We start from the raw sequence: 16,884 nt of genomic DNA on the forward strand, positions 1-16,884 counted from the left end.
CAAAGGGCCCGCATGGGGGAGTGCACAGCAAACGCTGTCCTGCTGCCCAGTGGACACAGCTCACTGCTGGGTGCCGAGTGGTGACTCTCAGACAGAGGACAGGTGACAGAGTCACATACAAACGATCACAGGTCACATGACTCCATGTGGATGGAAGATCCAGGAAAGGCACATTGATGGAGACAGACTGGAGTGGACAGGGGTTAAGTGAGAACCCTCCAAAGCGATGGAGATGCCCTGAACTGGGTCTGGATGATGAGGCACAAGACTGCGGGGACGAAAAACACACAGCAAGGTGCATTTAAAGTGAAAAAATAAAAAAAATAAATAACATTTTTTATTTATTATACAGAGTGAAGTAAGCCAGAAAGAAAAACACCAATACAGTATACTAACACATATATATGGAATTTAGAAAGATGATGACGATAACCCTGTATACGAGACAGCAAAAGAGACACAGGTGTATAGAACAGTCTTTTGGACTCTGTGGGAGAGGGTGAGGGTGGGATGATTTGGGAGAATGGCATTGAAACATGTATATTATCATATGTGAAACGAATTGCCAGTCCAGGTTCGATGCCTGATACAGGATGCTCGGGGCTGCTGTACTGGGATGAACCAGAGGGATGGGATGGGGAGAGAGGTGGGAGCGGGGTTCAAGATGGGGAACACATGTACACCCGGGGCAGATTCATGTCAACGTATGCCAAAACTGATACAGTAATGTAAAGTAAAATAAATCAAATAAATAAAAAGTTAAAAAGTAAATAAAAAATAAAGTGGAGAAATCACATGGTACATAAACCATACCTCAAAGAAACTTTTTTTTTAAATGGCAGTGGTTAGTCTGACAGTAAGGGCTTCCCTGCTGGCTCAGCAGTAAAGAATCCACCTGCCAGTGCAAGAGAAGCAGGAGACCCGGGTTCAATCCCAGGACAGAAAGATGCCCTGGAGGAGGGCATGGCAACCCACTCCAGTATCCTGCCTGGAGAATCCCATGGACAGAGCCTGGTGTGCCACAGTCCACAGGGTCATAAAGAGTCGGACATGACTGGGCTACAGAGCGTGGGGTCTGAGAGTAAAACATTCAGGAAAGCTGGGCAGCAGGCAAAGCGTCACTTAGAGCTGCTGTGCCGTTTAGCTGCTCAGTTGTGTCTGACTCTGCAACACTGTGGGCTATAGCACGCCTCTGTCCATGGGATGCTATAGGGAAGAATGTTGGAGTGGACTGCCGTTTCCTTCTCGAGGGGAGTCTCCTGACCCAGGGATTGAACTCAGGTCTCCTGCTTGGCAGGTAGATTCTTTACCACTGAGCCACCTGGGAAGCCCATCACTGAGTGAGTATAAGTTAAAAAAACAAAAAGAGGAAGCAGTGGTGTGAACAGCATCCTTCCTCGACGAGGGTCAACTCTGCCCGGACCCGAGGGCGGCCCCCAGCCCTCCCAGGCCCGCCACGGGTCTGTGCGCCTGGACTGACAGTGCCTGGTGCTACTTTTCCAGGAACTAACACTGCTGCAGTCATCGGCAGAGTCTCCCAGGACCCCGTGGGAGTCCTCCCATCTTGAGTGATGGGCTGGCCTTGCGTTTCACTTCTAGCAACAAGGAGCAGGCCACTCACTCCAGCTCAGCGTTATCCATTCAGGAAATTTGGGGGACACTCCTCAGGGCCCCTCCTCCCTCACAGGTCTGGTTAGGCCCCTCCCCAGCCTGCAAGACCCCGGCTTGTCTTGACCTGGGCCTCTGCCCACAGTTGTGTTTGCATGAGCAACCTCTCATAATGAGGGCCCTCCACCCCCAGAGCCAGAGCTGGCTGGCTTGTCAGCTGCTATCAAGCAGAGGGTCCCCAAGTCCATGTTTCTCTCCTGTGCTCACAGGTCTCTGTCTGAGCCTCTGGCATCCCTGGGGTGACCCAGGCTCAGGGGACCAGATGACTTTGCTGATGCTGGTTGCTTCTCTCTGACCTACAAGTCTGCTGTCTTCTGGAAGCATCCAGGAAGCCCGTACGCCAGATCGATAAGCTTGCAAGTAAGGCAGAATCCCGGATCCTTCATCGTTGCTAACATTTTGCTCCTGGCATACTTGACTTACAAGTCAGAAGAAAGCACGTCTAAACTCTGAAGCCTGATCTCCCTGTAGGTCACACACTACCATGTATAAAACAGACCACCAAGAAGGCCCTACTGCAGAGCACCCTAACTCCACTCACACTCTGTGAAGACCTTCATGGGAAAAGGATCTGAAAAAGAGGGAGAATAAGTACGTATAACTGATTCCCTTTGCAGTACAAGAGAAACTAGCGTGACACTGTCAATCAACTACACTCCAATAAAAATTTAAAAATAAAATAAATTTTAAAAGAATGCTTATGAGCCAATCACTGTGCTCACGCTGCCTCAGTGAGCTTAGGAAACCTAAGAATTGCGTCACTCTGTGGCCTGGAGCAGTGCAGCATAAAGCTAAAAAGAAGCCAACGATGTGAAAACCTCACTACAAGACTAATTCCGTGAGCGAGAAAATACGAGACCCTATTTAGAAACATGCTGAGTTTTCATTTCAGCTAATTCTCATGCTGGAATAAAGGGGCTGAAACTGGTCGCAGAAGGGCCTAAGGAGGACGTCCAGCGCTTCAGACGTGACTGACGGACAGACAGTGTGGTCAGTGAGGGACCACTGGCTTCAGAGTCCCAGCCTGGCCACTCACTGGGGGAACGGCCTGGTCAGTGCCCCGACCTGCGTCGGGGGGTGACACGTGACATCTGTGTGGCAGCGCTGTGTGGGGCAAGTAGGTTGGGTGGGGGCACTGCACTCGGCTTGGGTGCCACCGGGCTCACCTGTGGGAGCTCAGGACCACAGCACAGCCCTCCTCAGCCTCCTTCCTCACTGCTTCCCAGAGGTGCCGCTTGGAGCAGGGGTCCATTCCTGAGCTGGGCTCATCCTGAAGGAGAGAGAACACAGGGTGAGGGATGGGGGAGAAGGCACATGGGAATACGCTCCCCTGGTGCAAGGATGCAGGCTGGAGGAAAATCCAGCCCCAGCTCCAGGTCACGCTCTATGCTCAGCAGACGCCAGGACCCCTCAAGTCTGCTGGGCTCCCCTTGTAATCCCAGGGAGGTAGCCTGCCCTGGTGCACCCCAACCTCTTTAAAACACCAGAAGCATCTACCCTAGAAGATATACAAGAGTAGAAAAAGGCTTCACTGATTTCACAACGTCAAGGACAGTGAAATTTCTTTTAAACCCAAAGTTTTCTCCTTCAATAAACACTCAAGCACTTCTCATCGGAACTCCTTTAGAGAGAGATGTGTGTAGGCTGCCTGATGCATTTCTGTGCTCCTGCAGTCAGGGAGTACCGAACATATTTTTCTTAAGAGCTGAGGTCATCAACTGCCCCAGAGAAACAGAAGGAAAGTGGGCAAAAACATGGCGCAGAACAGGAAAGCAAATGCTGGGTCTTTTGTGCAAATCATGTGACACAGTGAATAGTTATAAACCAAGTGGAAGGCGTGGCTGGCCCTGAGAGAGTTGGAGGCATCACTCCACGCTTCCACACACGTGCCGGCAGGGGGGCACTTGTCCTGTCTCTGGGGAGAGTGCTGAGCATCCCTCAGCACCCATCCTCCATCTGCACACACTCACAGTCACCCCGTCACTGACGCTCCACAGGGAGGATTTCAGGGGTGCCTTCAAGGACTCCACAAGACAAGACACACACACTGCCATCAAGGACCGCTTCAGATGAGGAGGAAACGTGCACAGGGCCTGTGAGTCGCCACCCAGGTCACTGCACCCAAGCACGGGACCCTAGCGGGCTGCGAGTGGGATCGAGGACCAGAGTCCCGTCCAATGCAGGATACGCGGGGGCGAGGCTGAGCGGAGGAGCCTGCTGAAGGCAGGGAACAGCCGCTGGGAACGCTTTAAGGCAAGCCGGCCTCTCCTCTTGTAAGGAAAAGGCCTTCGGCAAACTGCAAAATCACGCAAATGTAAGCTTTGGTTACCCGGTTTCAGAAGATGTAATTACACGGTCGTCTTTGATTCCGGACCTTGGGAAAAAGCAAGCTTAGTGTAAGTAAGAGGAGAATCCAGCTCAGATTCCAGAAGACACTCCACAGATGATGGGGCCCTTTCTTCAACGCAGGTCTTCGGAATCTCCCTTAAGTCCCCCCACTGAAACGGTGCCTCCACCGAACAAACAAGAACAGGCAAAGAAAGGCTGTCTTTTGTCTCCCATACTGTTCCATGTTCCTCGGATTTCCTTCCAGGGCAAAACCCTGGGAGGTCCTCTAATGGTTAGAATCCAGTCTATGGCCCACAAACAATGACTTCTTTTTATTATTTAAATGATACTACTCTTAGCTATTTTTGAAATGCAAAACAATTGGCTCTGTTTACTAACACTGGGCAACCTCTGACTCATGCTTCTATCCAGCCAAACTGGATTCATTTCAGTGTCCACGTGGATGATAGATGGCCCTGTTTCAGGTCCACTGTCCTGCTGGACACCCTCCCCTCACCAGCCAGTTCTTCCTTCCCCATGGCCCCCACCCTCAGATTCACACAGAGTCCCCACAGCTCTGACCACCATATCTGCAGGAGAAGACTGAAAGCAACAGGCCAGAGGACAGGCGTGGTTTGGTTCTCAGATTACAAGTGGGCTCTCATATTCTTTCAAAATATTGTCTCTCGTGTTAAGACTTTATGAAATTTTCAATTGGATAAATAAAAGGAACTCCAAAGAGTCTGCTTTGTCTCAGTAAAATTCCAATGCTATTATAGATTCTGTTTGGAAAATGTTGATTCAGGGCAAAACTTTTATTAGTTAAGAAAATGTGACATTGCAAATTTTGCACATCCTCCCTGGAGGACCTCTGATAGATCAAAGCACGTTATTTGGAGGCACTGGCACGTCACTGCTCCACCCACTACTCACCAGTAAGAGAAGGTCGGGTTTCCCCAGCAGGGCCAGGGCTGTGGACAGCTTCCTCTTGGTCCCCCCACTGTAGGTGGCCACAGGTTTGTCCACGTGGGCTTCCAGGTGGAGGCGCCTCACGAGGTCTCCAGCCACCTGGAGGAGAGGAGCTCTCTGTGAGGGCACCACATTCACCAAGGGACCCCCCAACACCTGTTTCTGGGCCTGGAGCCCTGTTCCCTCCTGCCCTGGCCACACCCACACTCAGCCCTGCTCCTGAACACACCCCCCCCATGACAAAGGGATGCTGGGAATGAACAGGCAGGACTCCCCCGGACAAAGCTGGGTTTTCTGAGCCTATAAGTTACGGAATTGATGGCCAGAACCCTGAGCTCAGGTCTTGGACTCAGGGAGCAGCAAGGGCCATCACTGTGGGGTCCAGCATGGGTCAGACACACCTCCATGCTGAGGCGAGCAAACACAGGTGAGCCAAACAAGGACAAAGACGGAGCTGAGGGGGCAGAACCTGAGGAGAGGAAGCTTCAGGAGACAGAGGAGCCGGGGGAGCCTTCAACATGCCAAGAAAGGAAGACTCTGCCCCAGAGACTGCACACCCGGTTCAGGTTGGAAAGAAGAGTGGGTGTCCTGTTTATCTGCAACCACTGTGCACCCTCTAATCAGGTCCAGAGGACGCTGACTGCCTACTACCAGAGCACCTCCAGCCCCAGGGGCATCCCAGCCCCCAGTACATCAGGAATGGTCACCGCTCCTCTTCCTCCTCCACCTTGCAGACCGTCACCCTTTTATACCTCCTGGAAGCCCCAGATCCTTTCCTTCCCTCCCAGCAGAAAACAGCTCCCCACCACCACCTTAGCTGCTACGCACTCTTCCTGTCTGATTCCTGGCTGCGCTGGCTCCTCTGGGAGTCAAGACGAAGAAACCTTTGCTTTCAACTATGCCTGATTTTAAAATGTTGTAAACAATTTTATTTAACTCCTGTGATCCCAGAAGTATTAACACAGATTTGTTTCTTTCAATATCATCATGTAACCAACTGGTCAAAATCGTACCTCAATTCAAACATCAGAGAAGTGGGAAAACCTCTGTAGGACTCTGGGGGCGACCTAATAAGTGTGTGTTCTAAATAATCCAATAGAGCACAGTTTTAAACTCATACATACACTTTTTTTATAAATTAATAAAAGTTGGGATGGTAATAATAACAGTGGTAATTGCAATGATGAGACATTAAGAACTTCTAAAAAGATTAGGATAATATTTAGGCCACTCAATAAAAACTCCTTAACATAAATTGGGGCTTCCCTGATAACTCAGAGAGTAAAATATCCACCTGCAATGCAGGAGATCTGGGTCAGGAAGATCCCCTGGAGAAGGGAATGGTAGCCATTCTCTCCAGTATTCTTTCCTGGAAAATCCCACGGACAAAGGAGCCTGGTGGTCTATAGTCCACGGGGTCACAAAGAGTCAGATAGGATAGAACAAGTAACATTTTCACTTTTCAAGATAAACTGTTCTTTCACTTTATTTGTACAGCCTCGAAATGACCCAGAAAGAATTAAAAGTCTCCATGACTGGTCTAGTTGTGAAACAGTATAAATCAAGGAGGTGAAGATTTCAAGGCCCCAGAGATTCCCAAGGATGGTCTTAAATCCCCTAAGATCTGCCAAAGAATAACATCTCAAAGTCAGTAGTCTGTTCATCTTGGAAATGACATTGTTTTCCCAGATGGGTCTAGTGATACTATCCCTTTCCATAGCTCCATTAAGTATAATAATTTCAATTAACGTAAAGTGCCTGTGTGCTAAGTCGCTTCAGCTATATCCAGCTCTTTGCGACCCCATGGACTGTAGCCCACAAGGCACTTCTGTCCATGGGATTTTCCAGGCAAGAATACTAGAGTGGGTTGCCATGCACTCATCCAGGGGATCTTCCTGACCCATGGACCGAACTCGCATCTCTTATGTCTCTTGCATTGGCAAGTGGGTTCTTTACCACTAGTACCACCTAGGAAGCCCCTAACATAAAGTAAATGAATGAAGTAAGTAAAAAGTTGTTCAAACAAAACAAAAGACAGACAGAAGTGTGAAAGGCAGTCCTGTGAGAGGGAGGCAGAGATATGATGGCTGGAATCAGAGAAGTAAAGATGGTGGTTACTTGTCCCTCGGAGAGGGTCTTCCAGAGAATAAAACCAGTCCACAAGTAGACATTCACATAGAAAAATGAAAGAAAGCAGCCAGAGAGGCTTCCTGGAAGAAGAGGCTCTGTTCACGTGCAAAGGAGGAAACTGGGAAGACAGAGTCTACTGGGAATCTTACTCCTCCTGGAAGGCAGTGCCACCAGCTGGGAAAATAACATTCTTAATATTCTTTAGATTATTTTTAGATCCATAAAAATTGTACCAAAGAGACTGGAAATACACATATATATCAGAAATAAATTTTATTTCATGCCCATTCTCCTTATTCAAAGGCTCCTCTGTCCATGGAATTTTCCAGGCAAGAATACTGGAGTGGGTAGACATTTCCTTCTCCAGGGGCTCTTTCCAACCCAGGGATCGAATATGGGTCTCCTGCATTACAGGCAGATTCTTTACCATCTGAGCCAACAGGAAAGTTTTTCATTTAAAGGCTGCTGCTGCTGCTGCTGCTGCTAAGTCACTTCAGTCGTGTCCGACTCTGTGTGACCCCATAGATGGAAGCCCACCAGGCTCCCCCATCCCTGGGATTCTCCAGGCAAGAGCACTGGAGTGGGTTGCCATTTCCTTCTCCAATGTGTGAAAGTGAAAAGTGAAAGTGAAGTCGCTCCGTCGTGTCCGACCCTTAGCGCTAGCAAGACCTAAATGAAAGCTGATAAACAGAAAAATGAAATAAGACGATCATAAAAGCATAGCCTGTTGCTGTAGAAAATGCACTGCAGGATAAGAGAACTTCTGAATAAACCTACCAAACTATTACTGATAATTTTCATGAAATCAGGAAACATGTGTCATGCTTTTCCAATTTCACAAAAGGTTAAGTGTTGCAGCCTTCAAATTCTGGACTGGTTAACCATAGCAAAGAATCCAGAATATACAGGAATTGACACAGTAGTTTGATCCACTTTAGGAATGTCATGTTTTCAGAAAAATAACTGAAAATGGTCCAATAAGAAGTGTTCTGTTGCAGTCTTTACTGCACTCAGTACTCCTGTCAAAATAATGGCAAAAGTAATGCCTTAGTCACTGTGGTTGCAAAATACCACCTAAACACCAAAATGTCAATAGTTAATGGAATCTCTCTCCACTACTAGGTATTTTCCTGCCATAAATTCTAGAAATTGTACTGCACTTAAGGCAAGAATTTGGGATTATTCATTTTTATCACCTCAATCTCTAATCATCTTTAACACATAATGGCACTTCTATAAATATCTGAATCAAAATAAATTGCCCAGAGATTCATACATCCATCCATTTGATTCCAAAACCAAAATTTGTCCACTGCCTTACGTGTCAATAACCACACTGAAATGTTCCATGAGATTAAACGATCAAAATGAAATGTTCAGTAGAAAAAGGGAGTGAAGGGCTTAAGACAGAATGCCTTCCTTCTGATCCTCTATTTCCTTCTGGCCCCTGTCTCTCTTGTTTTATAAAGTCTAGCTCCTTCTAACAAAACTGGGAATAGAAGAAAATTTGGGGAGACAAGTGATATCTGTGGAGAAGATAAGCAGAAAGATGCAGTAGGGTCTTTCCCTGATAGGCGTTTGCCGTCTTAACAAAGAGAGATGGCTAAGGGCCTACCTTATCTATTCCAGGGAAAACAAAAATACAGAAATCCCAGCCCTGTCCCATTGGCAGTGTGGTTTAGTGTTTTGAATATGACTCTAACTCTGAAATTTTCTTACATGTGTCTCTAGAAATCCAGACCATGTTATAATCATTTTGTTATAACTTTATGTAAGTTTTTAAAAATTAGATTAACTGAACTCAGGCTCAGACATGGATCCAGTCCAATACTATGCCATGTAGACAACGGGGAAAAAAATTTAAGTGATTACATCAATCCACTGAGCCTAAATTCAAGCTGAATGAAGACAGCATCCTTTTCTTACCAAAGTGAACTTTTGGAAGGTCACAGAAACAGGTGACACAACCACACGTTGGAGACCCCAAGCTGGACATGAGCAAGGACTCTGGCGCACAGTGGCAGCACCAGGTGAGGGGGATGCTTGGGGGTGCACCTTCCCCAGATCAGAGGGGCTCTGCCTCCAGAACCACAGAAGACAAGCAGGGGTGTCCTGCGACGTGAGGACAGGTGGAGAAGTGGGCCCAGTACAGTGCAGACACAAGGACAGCATCCTGCGGGATCTGGGAGTCCTGAAACCCAGCGCAGCTCCCCGTCAGAGGAGCCCTGCCATAATCTCATGAGGTGGCCCTTCTTCAGCCACCCATGGGGTGCGGAAAATCAGACGGAGCCATTCGGGGCAATGGAAACTCCATCTGATCAGCCAGCCACCCAAATATGCTGAGAACCCACACTTGAGCCAGTCCGTCTGCCCTCAAAACAAACCACCCACATTCCAGCCACTGGTTTGGGCAGCTTCCTATACTGTGGTTGTTCAGTCACCAAGCCGTGTCCGACTCTCTGAGACCCCACAGACTGTAGCACAGCAGGCTCCTCTGTCCTCTCTTTCCCAGAGTTTGCTCAAATTTATGTCCAGTAAGTCAGTGATGCTATCTCCCCATCTCATCCCGCCACTTCTGAAATGAGGACTATACCCTGCACAGCTCCCATGGTTGCTGTAAAACAGAACAGTGCCTCGCCCACAATGACAGAACTATTGTTTTCTGCTCTTTTATCAAAATCCCTTCTGGTCACGTAGTGATGAGCGAATTGGAACAGACAAGCCTCTTCTATATTTCACATATCTCTAAAATTTACAGGAGAGGGGAATTTGTTATCAGGGGAGCTAATTCCTCTCAGAACACATGTGCTGACATCTTAGAAACCTCTGAGCAAGCAGCAATCCTATCTGCAAAATCACTTGCCATGTCATGAAAGAAATGAAGCCAGTTCCTAATTGGCGACCATTAAGATAACTTTTCTCTGTGGAGGCACTCAGCACAGCGAGCTCGTAAGACAGCTGAGGATCAGAAGCAATTGCTCTGGAAGACAGCAAGCTCCACCGTCTTAACAAGAATGCTTTCAAGGGGCGTGCTTCCCCCCGGGACAACAGATGAGCTAGCTTAGAGTGCTCGCCAAGCATCCACCTCTTTAATCAGAAACCAGCCAGGGGAGCCGGTGGAGATAAACACCCATTAAAGGCTGAGCCAGCAACTAGCCCTGGATGTCAAGAGATGCTTAAACTGTGGTGAGCGGGGCCCTTTGGGCGGACACGTGTCTTTGCTTTATTGAGGCGGGAGGTGGGTGGATGGACTAGCACCCCTCTAGGGACATGGAGAGATCTCATTCTGGTTTCACTTAGAGTCACAGAGCATAAATAAGAAAGGAAGGCTGCGGCATGGCACAGCAGCACAGAGAATGAATTTTCATGGGCCGGTGAAGGAGATGGCTGTGGGTTTGTCTCCTGGGAACCCTATGATTGCTCCATCTCCTGCAGAAGCTCATTGAAAATGCATCCCACACGCCCCTTATTTCTGCTCCAACTTCAGAATCTAGACAGGCTAGCAGCACCCCACACCCTCCACAGAGAGGTGCAGAGGAGGTAAAACACTGCCAGTCTGAGGCTGGCCCCCTGGCCTGAGCTGTCAGTCAAGACTGTCAGTGCCGCCTCACTGGCCACAGCTGGAAGCAGACAGAAGGACAGCTGCTTCTGGTTCTCTCAGTGGCACCCACTCCCTCAGCCCCGAAAGGGAAGGAGGGTTCTGTGGCTCCCCCCACACATCTGCCCCCCGGAACCCCAGAAAGGAGATGGAGAACCCTCCAGAAAGGAGCCCAGGTGTGCGGCTGGCAGCCCCCTCAACAGGAAGTCATCCTTTCCATCCACCCACCAAATCCACACATGAGCTAAGTCCTTCTCCACAGGCCCTGGAATCCAAATCTATGCCATTGGCTCTTCAATATAAATTAACAGCACACTAAATGTAAAAGATGCTTGGTGGGGAAGGGGGTCCTAGAGGAAACAAGATTGCAGATGACTGTGGGCTTTCGCTCCTACCCACAGCTTCTTCTCTGGTCAGGGACCTATTCTAAACACACAACATAAATGTTACACAGACATATCTGTGTTAACTTCAGTGTGACAATACTGGAAATGCATTTCAGGGACACTTAATCTGACACTGCGGATCCTCATCGTGGGCTGAGAGGGTTCGCCTGGGACCCACGGTGCTGGGAGGCACTCCTCTGCTGGACCTCTTTGCAGAAACCCTGGGAGGCTCTTACCTTGGGGACGGACTGCTTTGGAATCCCATGGAGGCAGCAGTAGTAGTGCAGGTGTTCCCAGCCCGTCAGGAGCTCGTCCAGGGCGTCCTGCTGCGGACAGTAGCCAACGCGGATGCCGGCTGCACCAGCGAGAGACAGATCCACGTCCTCTCTGCCAAGAGAAGCAGCAGCATACAGAAGGTCCAACTTCCCAGACAAACACCACCAGTTCTGAAATCTGGCTCATCAATCACAAGCTTATGGCAGTTTGCGCTGTGTGCTAAGTGCATGCTAAGTCACCTTAGTCATGTCCAACTCTTTGTGACCCCATGGACTGCAGCCCTCCAGGCTCCCCTGTCCACGGGATTCTCCAGGCAAGAATACTGGAGTGGGTTGCCAAGCCCTCCTCCAGGGGATCTTCCCGACCCAGGGATCAAACCCACATCCTATGGCTTCTGCACTGACAGGCAGGCTCTTTACCACTAGTACCACTTGGGAAGCCCTGTTGCAGTTTGTTTAATGCAATTAATTAACTTAGTATAAATGGGTTCAATGAACTAGTAGCAGTCCATGTGTGGGTAGGACAGACCTAGCTCTAATGCCACGAATGCTCTGCATGTCAAAGAACAGGCATAAGGCACAGACTTCCCAGCATCATCTGGCTGCGCACAATGTTTTGTTTGTGCCCTCCAAGAGTCTGTTTCCCCAGTCCCGTGGAAATTCTGTGATCAAATCCCACTGGCCTCCAAAGTCAAATTCCCTAGGGGTTTGTCAACAATGACTATTGCTCCATAAGTGGCCATGACAGCTATTATTCCCTCAACCAAAACAATTTATATGAACATCTAATAAATCCATGGTGAGGCTATCACTCAGTGTCAGATTTTTTAAAAATCACTTTTACAATAGCAATAATATATATCTGATTGAACATACAGAAAAAGAGCTAAAAGGAAAAATTCATGGTCTCAGCCCTCAGTTTTTGTTAATGCCTACTATTAATAGTAATGTCTACCATTAATATTCTAATGCTAATCCGTTAAGTGTAGCAATGCTCCATGAGTACTTGCTCAGGATTATACAAAATTGTACTTACTTAAAGGAAAAGAGCTCCTGTTTTATTCTAATTTTATTATTAATAGATATTCATCATGGACATTTTTAAACTACTCAAATGTGATCATATTTAACATGAAACACTGATGCCTTTCTAAGCATTTTTACATAGATAGAATCATAAAGTCTATAAATTTTCCTGAGAACACTTCAGAAAGGAAAAGATAAAGTTTCAAAATGGAATATTATGTAAAGAAAAACTTGCTGAGAAATCATGACTACTACAAAAGCTACTATGAGCATTTTTCATTTAAGAAAAAAATGAATCTAGTCATTCAATGACTGAAAAAGCAAAATGGCTGTCTAAGGAGGCCTTACAAATAGTTGTGAAAAGAAGAGAAGTGATAGACAAAGGAGAAAATGAAAGATACCCATTTGAATGCAGAGTTCCAAAGAATAGCAAGGAGAGATAAGAAAGCCTCCCTCAGTGATCAGTGCAAAGAAATAGAGGAAAACAATAGAATGGGAAACACTAGAGATGTCTTCAAGAAAATTAGAGATAACAAGGGAAAATTTCATGCAAAGATGGGCACAATAAAGGACAGAAATGGTATGGACCTAACAGAAGCAGAAGATATTAAGAAGAGGTGGCAAGAATACACAGAAGAACTGCACACAAAATATCTTCATGACTCAGAAAATCATGACGGTGTGATCACTCACCTAGAGCCAGACATCCTGGAATGTGAAGTCAAGTGGGCCTTAGGAAGCATCACTATGAACAAAGCTAGTGGAGGTGATGGAATTCCAGTTGAGCTATTTTGAATCCTAAAAGATGATGCTGTGAAAGTGCTGCAATCAATATGCCAGCAAATTTGGACAACTCAGCAGTGGCCACAGGACTGGAAAAGGTCAGTTTTCATTCCAATCCCAAAAGAAGGCAATGCCAAAGAATGCTCAAACTACCGCACAATTGCACTCATCTCACACTCTAGTAAAGTCATGCTCAAAATTCTCCAAGCCAGGCTTCAGCAATACATGAACCATGAACTTCCAGATGTTAAAGCCGGTTTTTGAAAAGGCAGAGGAACCAGAGATCAAATTGCCAACATCTGCTGAATCGTCGAAAAAGCAAGAGAGTTCCAGAAAAGCATCTATTTCTGCTTTACTGACTATGCCAAAGCCTTTGACTGTGTGGAACACAATAAACTGTGGAAAATTCTGAAAGGGATGGGAATACGAGACCACATGACCTGCCTCTTGAGAAATGTGTATGCAGGTCAAGAAGCAACAGTTAGAACTGGACATGGAACAACAGACTGGTTCCAAATAGGAAAAGGAGTATGTCAAGGCTGTATACTGTCACCCTGCTTATTTAACTTATATGCAGAGTACATCATGAAAAATGCTGAGCTGGAGGAAGCACAAGCTGGAATCAAGATTGCTGAGAGGAATATCAATAACCTTAGATATGCAGATGACACCACCCTTATGGCAGAAAGTGAAGAGGAACTAAAGAGCCTCTTGATGAAAGTGAAATAGGAGAGTGAAAAAGTTGGCTTAAATCTCAACATTCAGAAAACAAAGATCATGGCATCCGACCCCATCACTTCAAGGGAAATAGATGGGAAAAGAGTGGAAACAGTGTCAGACTTTGTTTTTCTGGGCTCCAAAATTACTGCAGATGTTGATTGCAGCCATGAAATTAAAAGACACTCCTTGGAAGAAAAGTTATGAGCAACCTAGACAGCATATTAAAAAGCAGAAACATTACTTTGCAAAACAAAGGTCCATCTAGTCAAGGCTATGGTTTTTTCAGTAGCCATGTATGGATGTGAGAGTTGGACTATAAAGAAAGCTGTGCGCTGAAGAATTGATCCTTTAGAACTGTGGTGTTGGAGAAGACTCTTGAGAGTCCCTTGGACTGCAAGAAGACCAAAACAGTCCATCCTAAAGGAAATCAGTCCTGTATATTCACTGGAAGGACTGAAGCTGAAGCTGAAAATCCAATACTTTGGCCAGCTAATGGGAAGAACTGATTCATTTGAAAAGACTCTGATACTGGGAAAGATTGAAGGCAAGAGAAGAAGGGGACAACAGAGGATGAGATGGCTGGATGGCATCACCGACTCAACTGACATGAGTTTGAGTAGACTCAGGGAGTTGGTGATGAACAGTGAGGCCTGGTGTGCTGCAGTCCATGGGGTCACAAAGAGTTGGACACAAATGAGTGACTGAACTGAACTGACTGAATGTTTTAATATGTATTTAAGTGGTACAAGTACCTGGTAACAAGTAAACAATGCAAGAAAATTTGGTTTTGAGTAAAATTTTGTGTAAAATTTTATGTTTCCCTTTTCATTTTGCTTTTTTACCTAATCTTGTAAACATTAATCCATGAAACAATTTTTCCCTAAATTCCAAATAGCAAAATTTTTTTTCAGCCTTTTTGCTACTCTTTAGAAAATATGTTCATCTATTCAAGCCCTTTTAGGAATTTTCTTTATCAGTGTATTTAAGAGATTTCACAAGACACATAGTGGTAAGGATCTTTTTCAGCAAATTTACTGGCATATTAGAATTTTTTATTTCAATATGTAACATCAGGTTTTGTTTCAAACCACTGCCTCTGGAAAAATTTCACTCAATAACTTTTTTCTATCCTCTTTTTTGTTTTTCATGGTGGTAAAAGACATTATACAAAATTTACCATTTTAGCCATTTTACATTTTAAGTATAAAATTTAGTGGACCATTAAAAGAATTCTATGCAATCATTGTTACTATTAACATCTAGTTCTAGAACATTTCCAATATCCTCAAAGGTAACCTCATAATTATTGGTATATTTTAAAAAAAGAAAACAGAAACTTTAGTCAAACAAAGTTAGTCAAGGTGGCTCAGATGGTAAAAAATCTGTCTTCAATGTGGGAGACCTGGGTTCGATCCCTGGGATGGAAAGATCCCCTGGAGAAGGGAATGGCTACTCTCTCCAGTATTCCTGCCTGGAGAATTCCATAGACAGAGGAGCCTGCTGGGCTACAGTCCACAGGGTCACAGACTCAGACATGACTAAGCGACTCACATACACAGAAGACCAGCATGGGGAGCTCTCAAGCCCTGTGACAGCAGCAGAGCCCACAGGGAGAAGAAAGACTTCCTCTCTTCTGGCCTGGACTCAGCCAATGGAAAGCAGGCTCCTTGTTACTGCCCCACCCACCCTGCCTTCCACTCTATAAAAGCTTTCTTTTCTGCATTTTTACAGGGGGACTTGCCAATGCATCGCCATGGTTGCAGACCCCAAATTATAATTTCTTTGATAATCCCCCAAACCCACCCTTGCTGGAAAAATAACCAGCAGTCTATTTATTCTGTTTTAGATCAATATGCATGTAGGAGCCATGCTTCATTTCCCTGTCCCTCCAGCCCCCCACCTTCTTTTTTAAACACCACTTTCCATTTTGTAGATGTTAAAACTAAACCCTGCAAGGCACCACTGCCTTGAACTAACTAAAGAACCAGTTCTAAAACCTTTATGTGGCCCATACAAGTCTACCACTGTTTTCATTCTTTAACACTTTCATACAAAGATAAGATGACAATATAAAAAAGGAAGAGAGGAGGTTACTACTTTTTTAACTAATTGGTTTAATTTTTAGAGTGGCTTAGGTTTATGGGAAAGTGGAATAGAAAGTACAGGAAGATGAAGGAGGTCAGCTAGAATCACCCCCCTCCAATTATTATCTTCACTGCTCTGGCACATTTGTTAAAACTGACTGATACTCCTGTGAACAAATGTCCACATTCCACATTGGGGTTTGCATTTTGAGTTGAACATGCTGTGGGCTCTGTCAGAGTCATGATGTCAGGTGCCCACAGAAGCACACAGGTCAGTTTCACTGCCCCCAAGTCTCTGTACTCTGCCTCTGCACCCCTCCCTCCCTCTTCCCTGGAAACCACTGATCTTTTATTCTCTCCATAGCTCTCACTCTTATAGATCACCATATAGTTGAAATTACACTGATATACAGTCCTTCCAGATGGGCTTGTTTTACTTAGTAATATGCATTTAAGTTTCTTCCATAACTTTTCATAGCTTAATACTGAACTCTACCCCTAAAAATTGTCACGATGGTCAAATTTATGCAGTGAGTGTTTTACAACAAATTTTTAAAAGATATACTAAGCAAATGGTATCCAAAAGCATTTTGGAGTGGCTATACTAGTATCAGACAAAATAAATTGTAGTATAAAACTTGACAGACACACAGAAAAACACATAATAATAAAAGCATCAATTCCTTGGGAAAATGTAACAAATATTAACATGTTTTTACCTCAGAGCCCCAGAAAACATGAAGAAAAACTGACAGAAGTAAAGAAGAAACAATTTAACAATAAAAATTGGAATTCTCAGTATATCACATCTGATAATGGAATGAAAAATCAGACAGAAAAATCAAGAAGGAAACAGAGAACCCAAACAACACTATAACCAACTGGACCAAGAGACTTTTATAGAATTCCTCACCCAA

At 45.6% G+C, this 16,884-nt stretch overlaps 1 protein-coding gene across 1 annotated transcript in view; it reads right to left on the reverse strand.

Annotated features, from left to right (window-relative positions):
• ABCA13 (ATP binding cassette subfamily A member 13) overlaps nucleotides 1-16,884 on the reverse strand; it is a 338,145-nt gene that overhangs the window by 33,964 nt on the left and 287,297 nt on the right. The window contains exons 42-44 of the mRNA XM_088834807.1: nucleotides 11,316-11,466; nucleotides 4,930-5,064; nucleotides 2,835-2,938 (exon numbers count right to left, since the gene is read on the reverse strand). Of these exons, the coding sequence (XP_088690933.1) occupies nucleotides 2,835-2,938; nucleotides 4,930-5,064; nucleotides 11,316-11,466 (390 nt within the window). The remainder of the gene's footprint in view (nucleotides 1-2,834; nucleotides 2,939-4,929; nucleotides 5,065-11,315; nucleotides 11,467-16,884) is intronic.

Source organism: Moschus berezovskii, chromosome 3 (assembly GCF_049115385.1).
Source record: "Moschus berezovskii isolate FMDL1 chromosome 3, NW_MosBer_1.0, whole genome shotgun sequence".
Lineage (NCBI taxonomy): Eukaryota > Metazoa > Chordata > Mammalia > Artiodactyla > Moschidae > Moschus > Moschus berezovskii.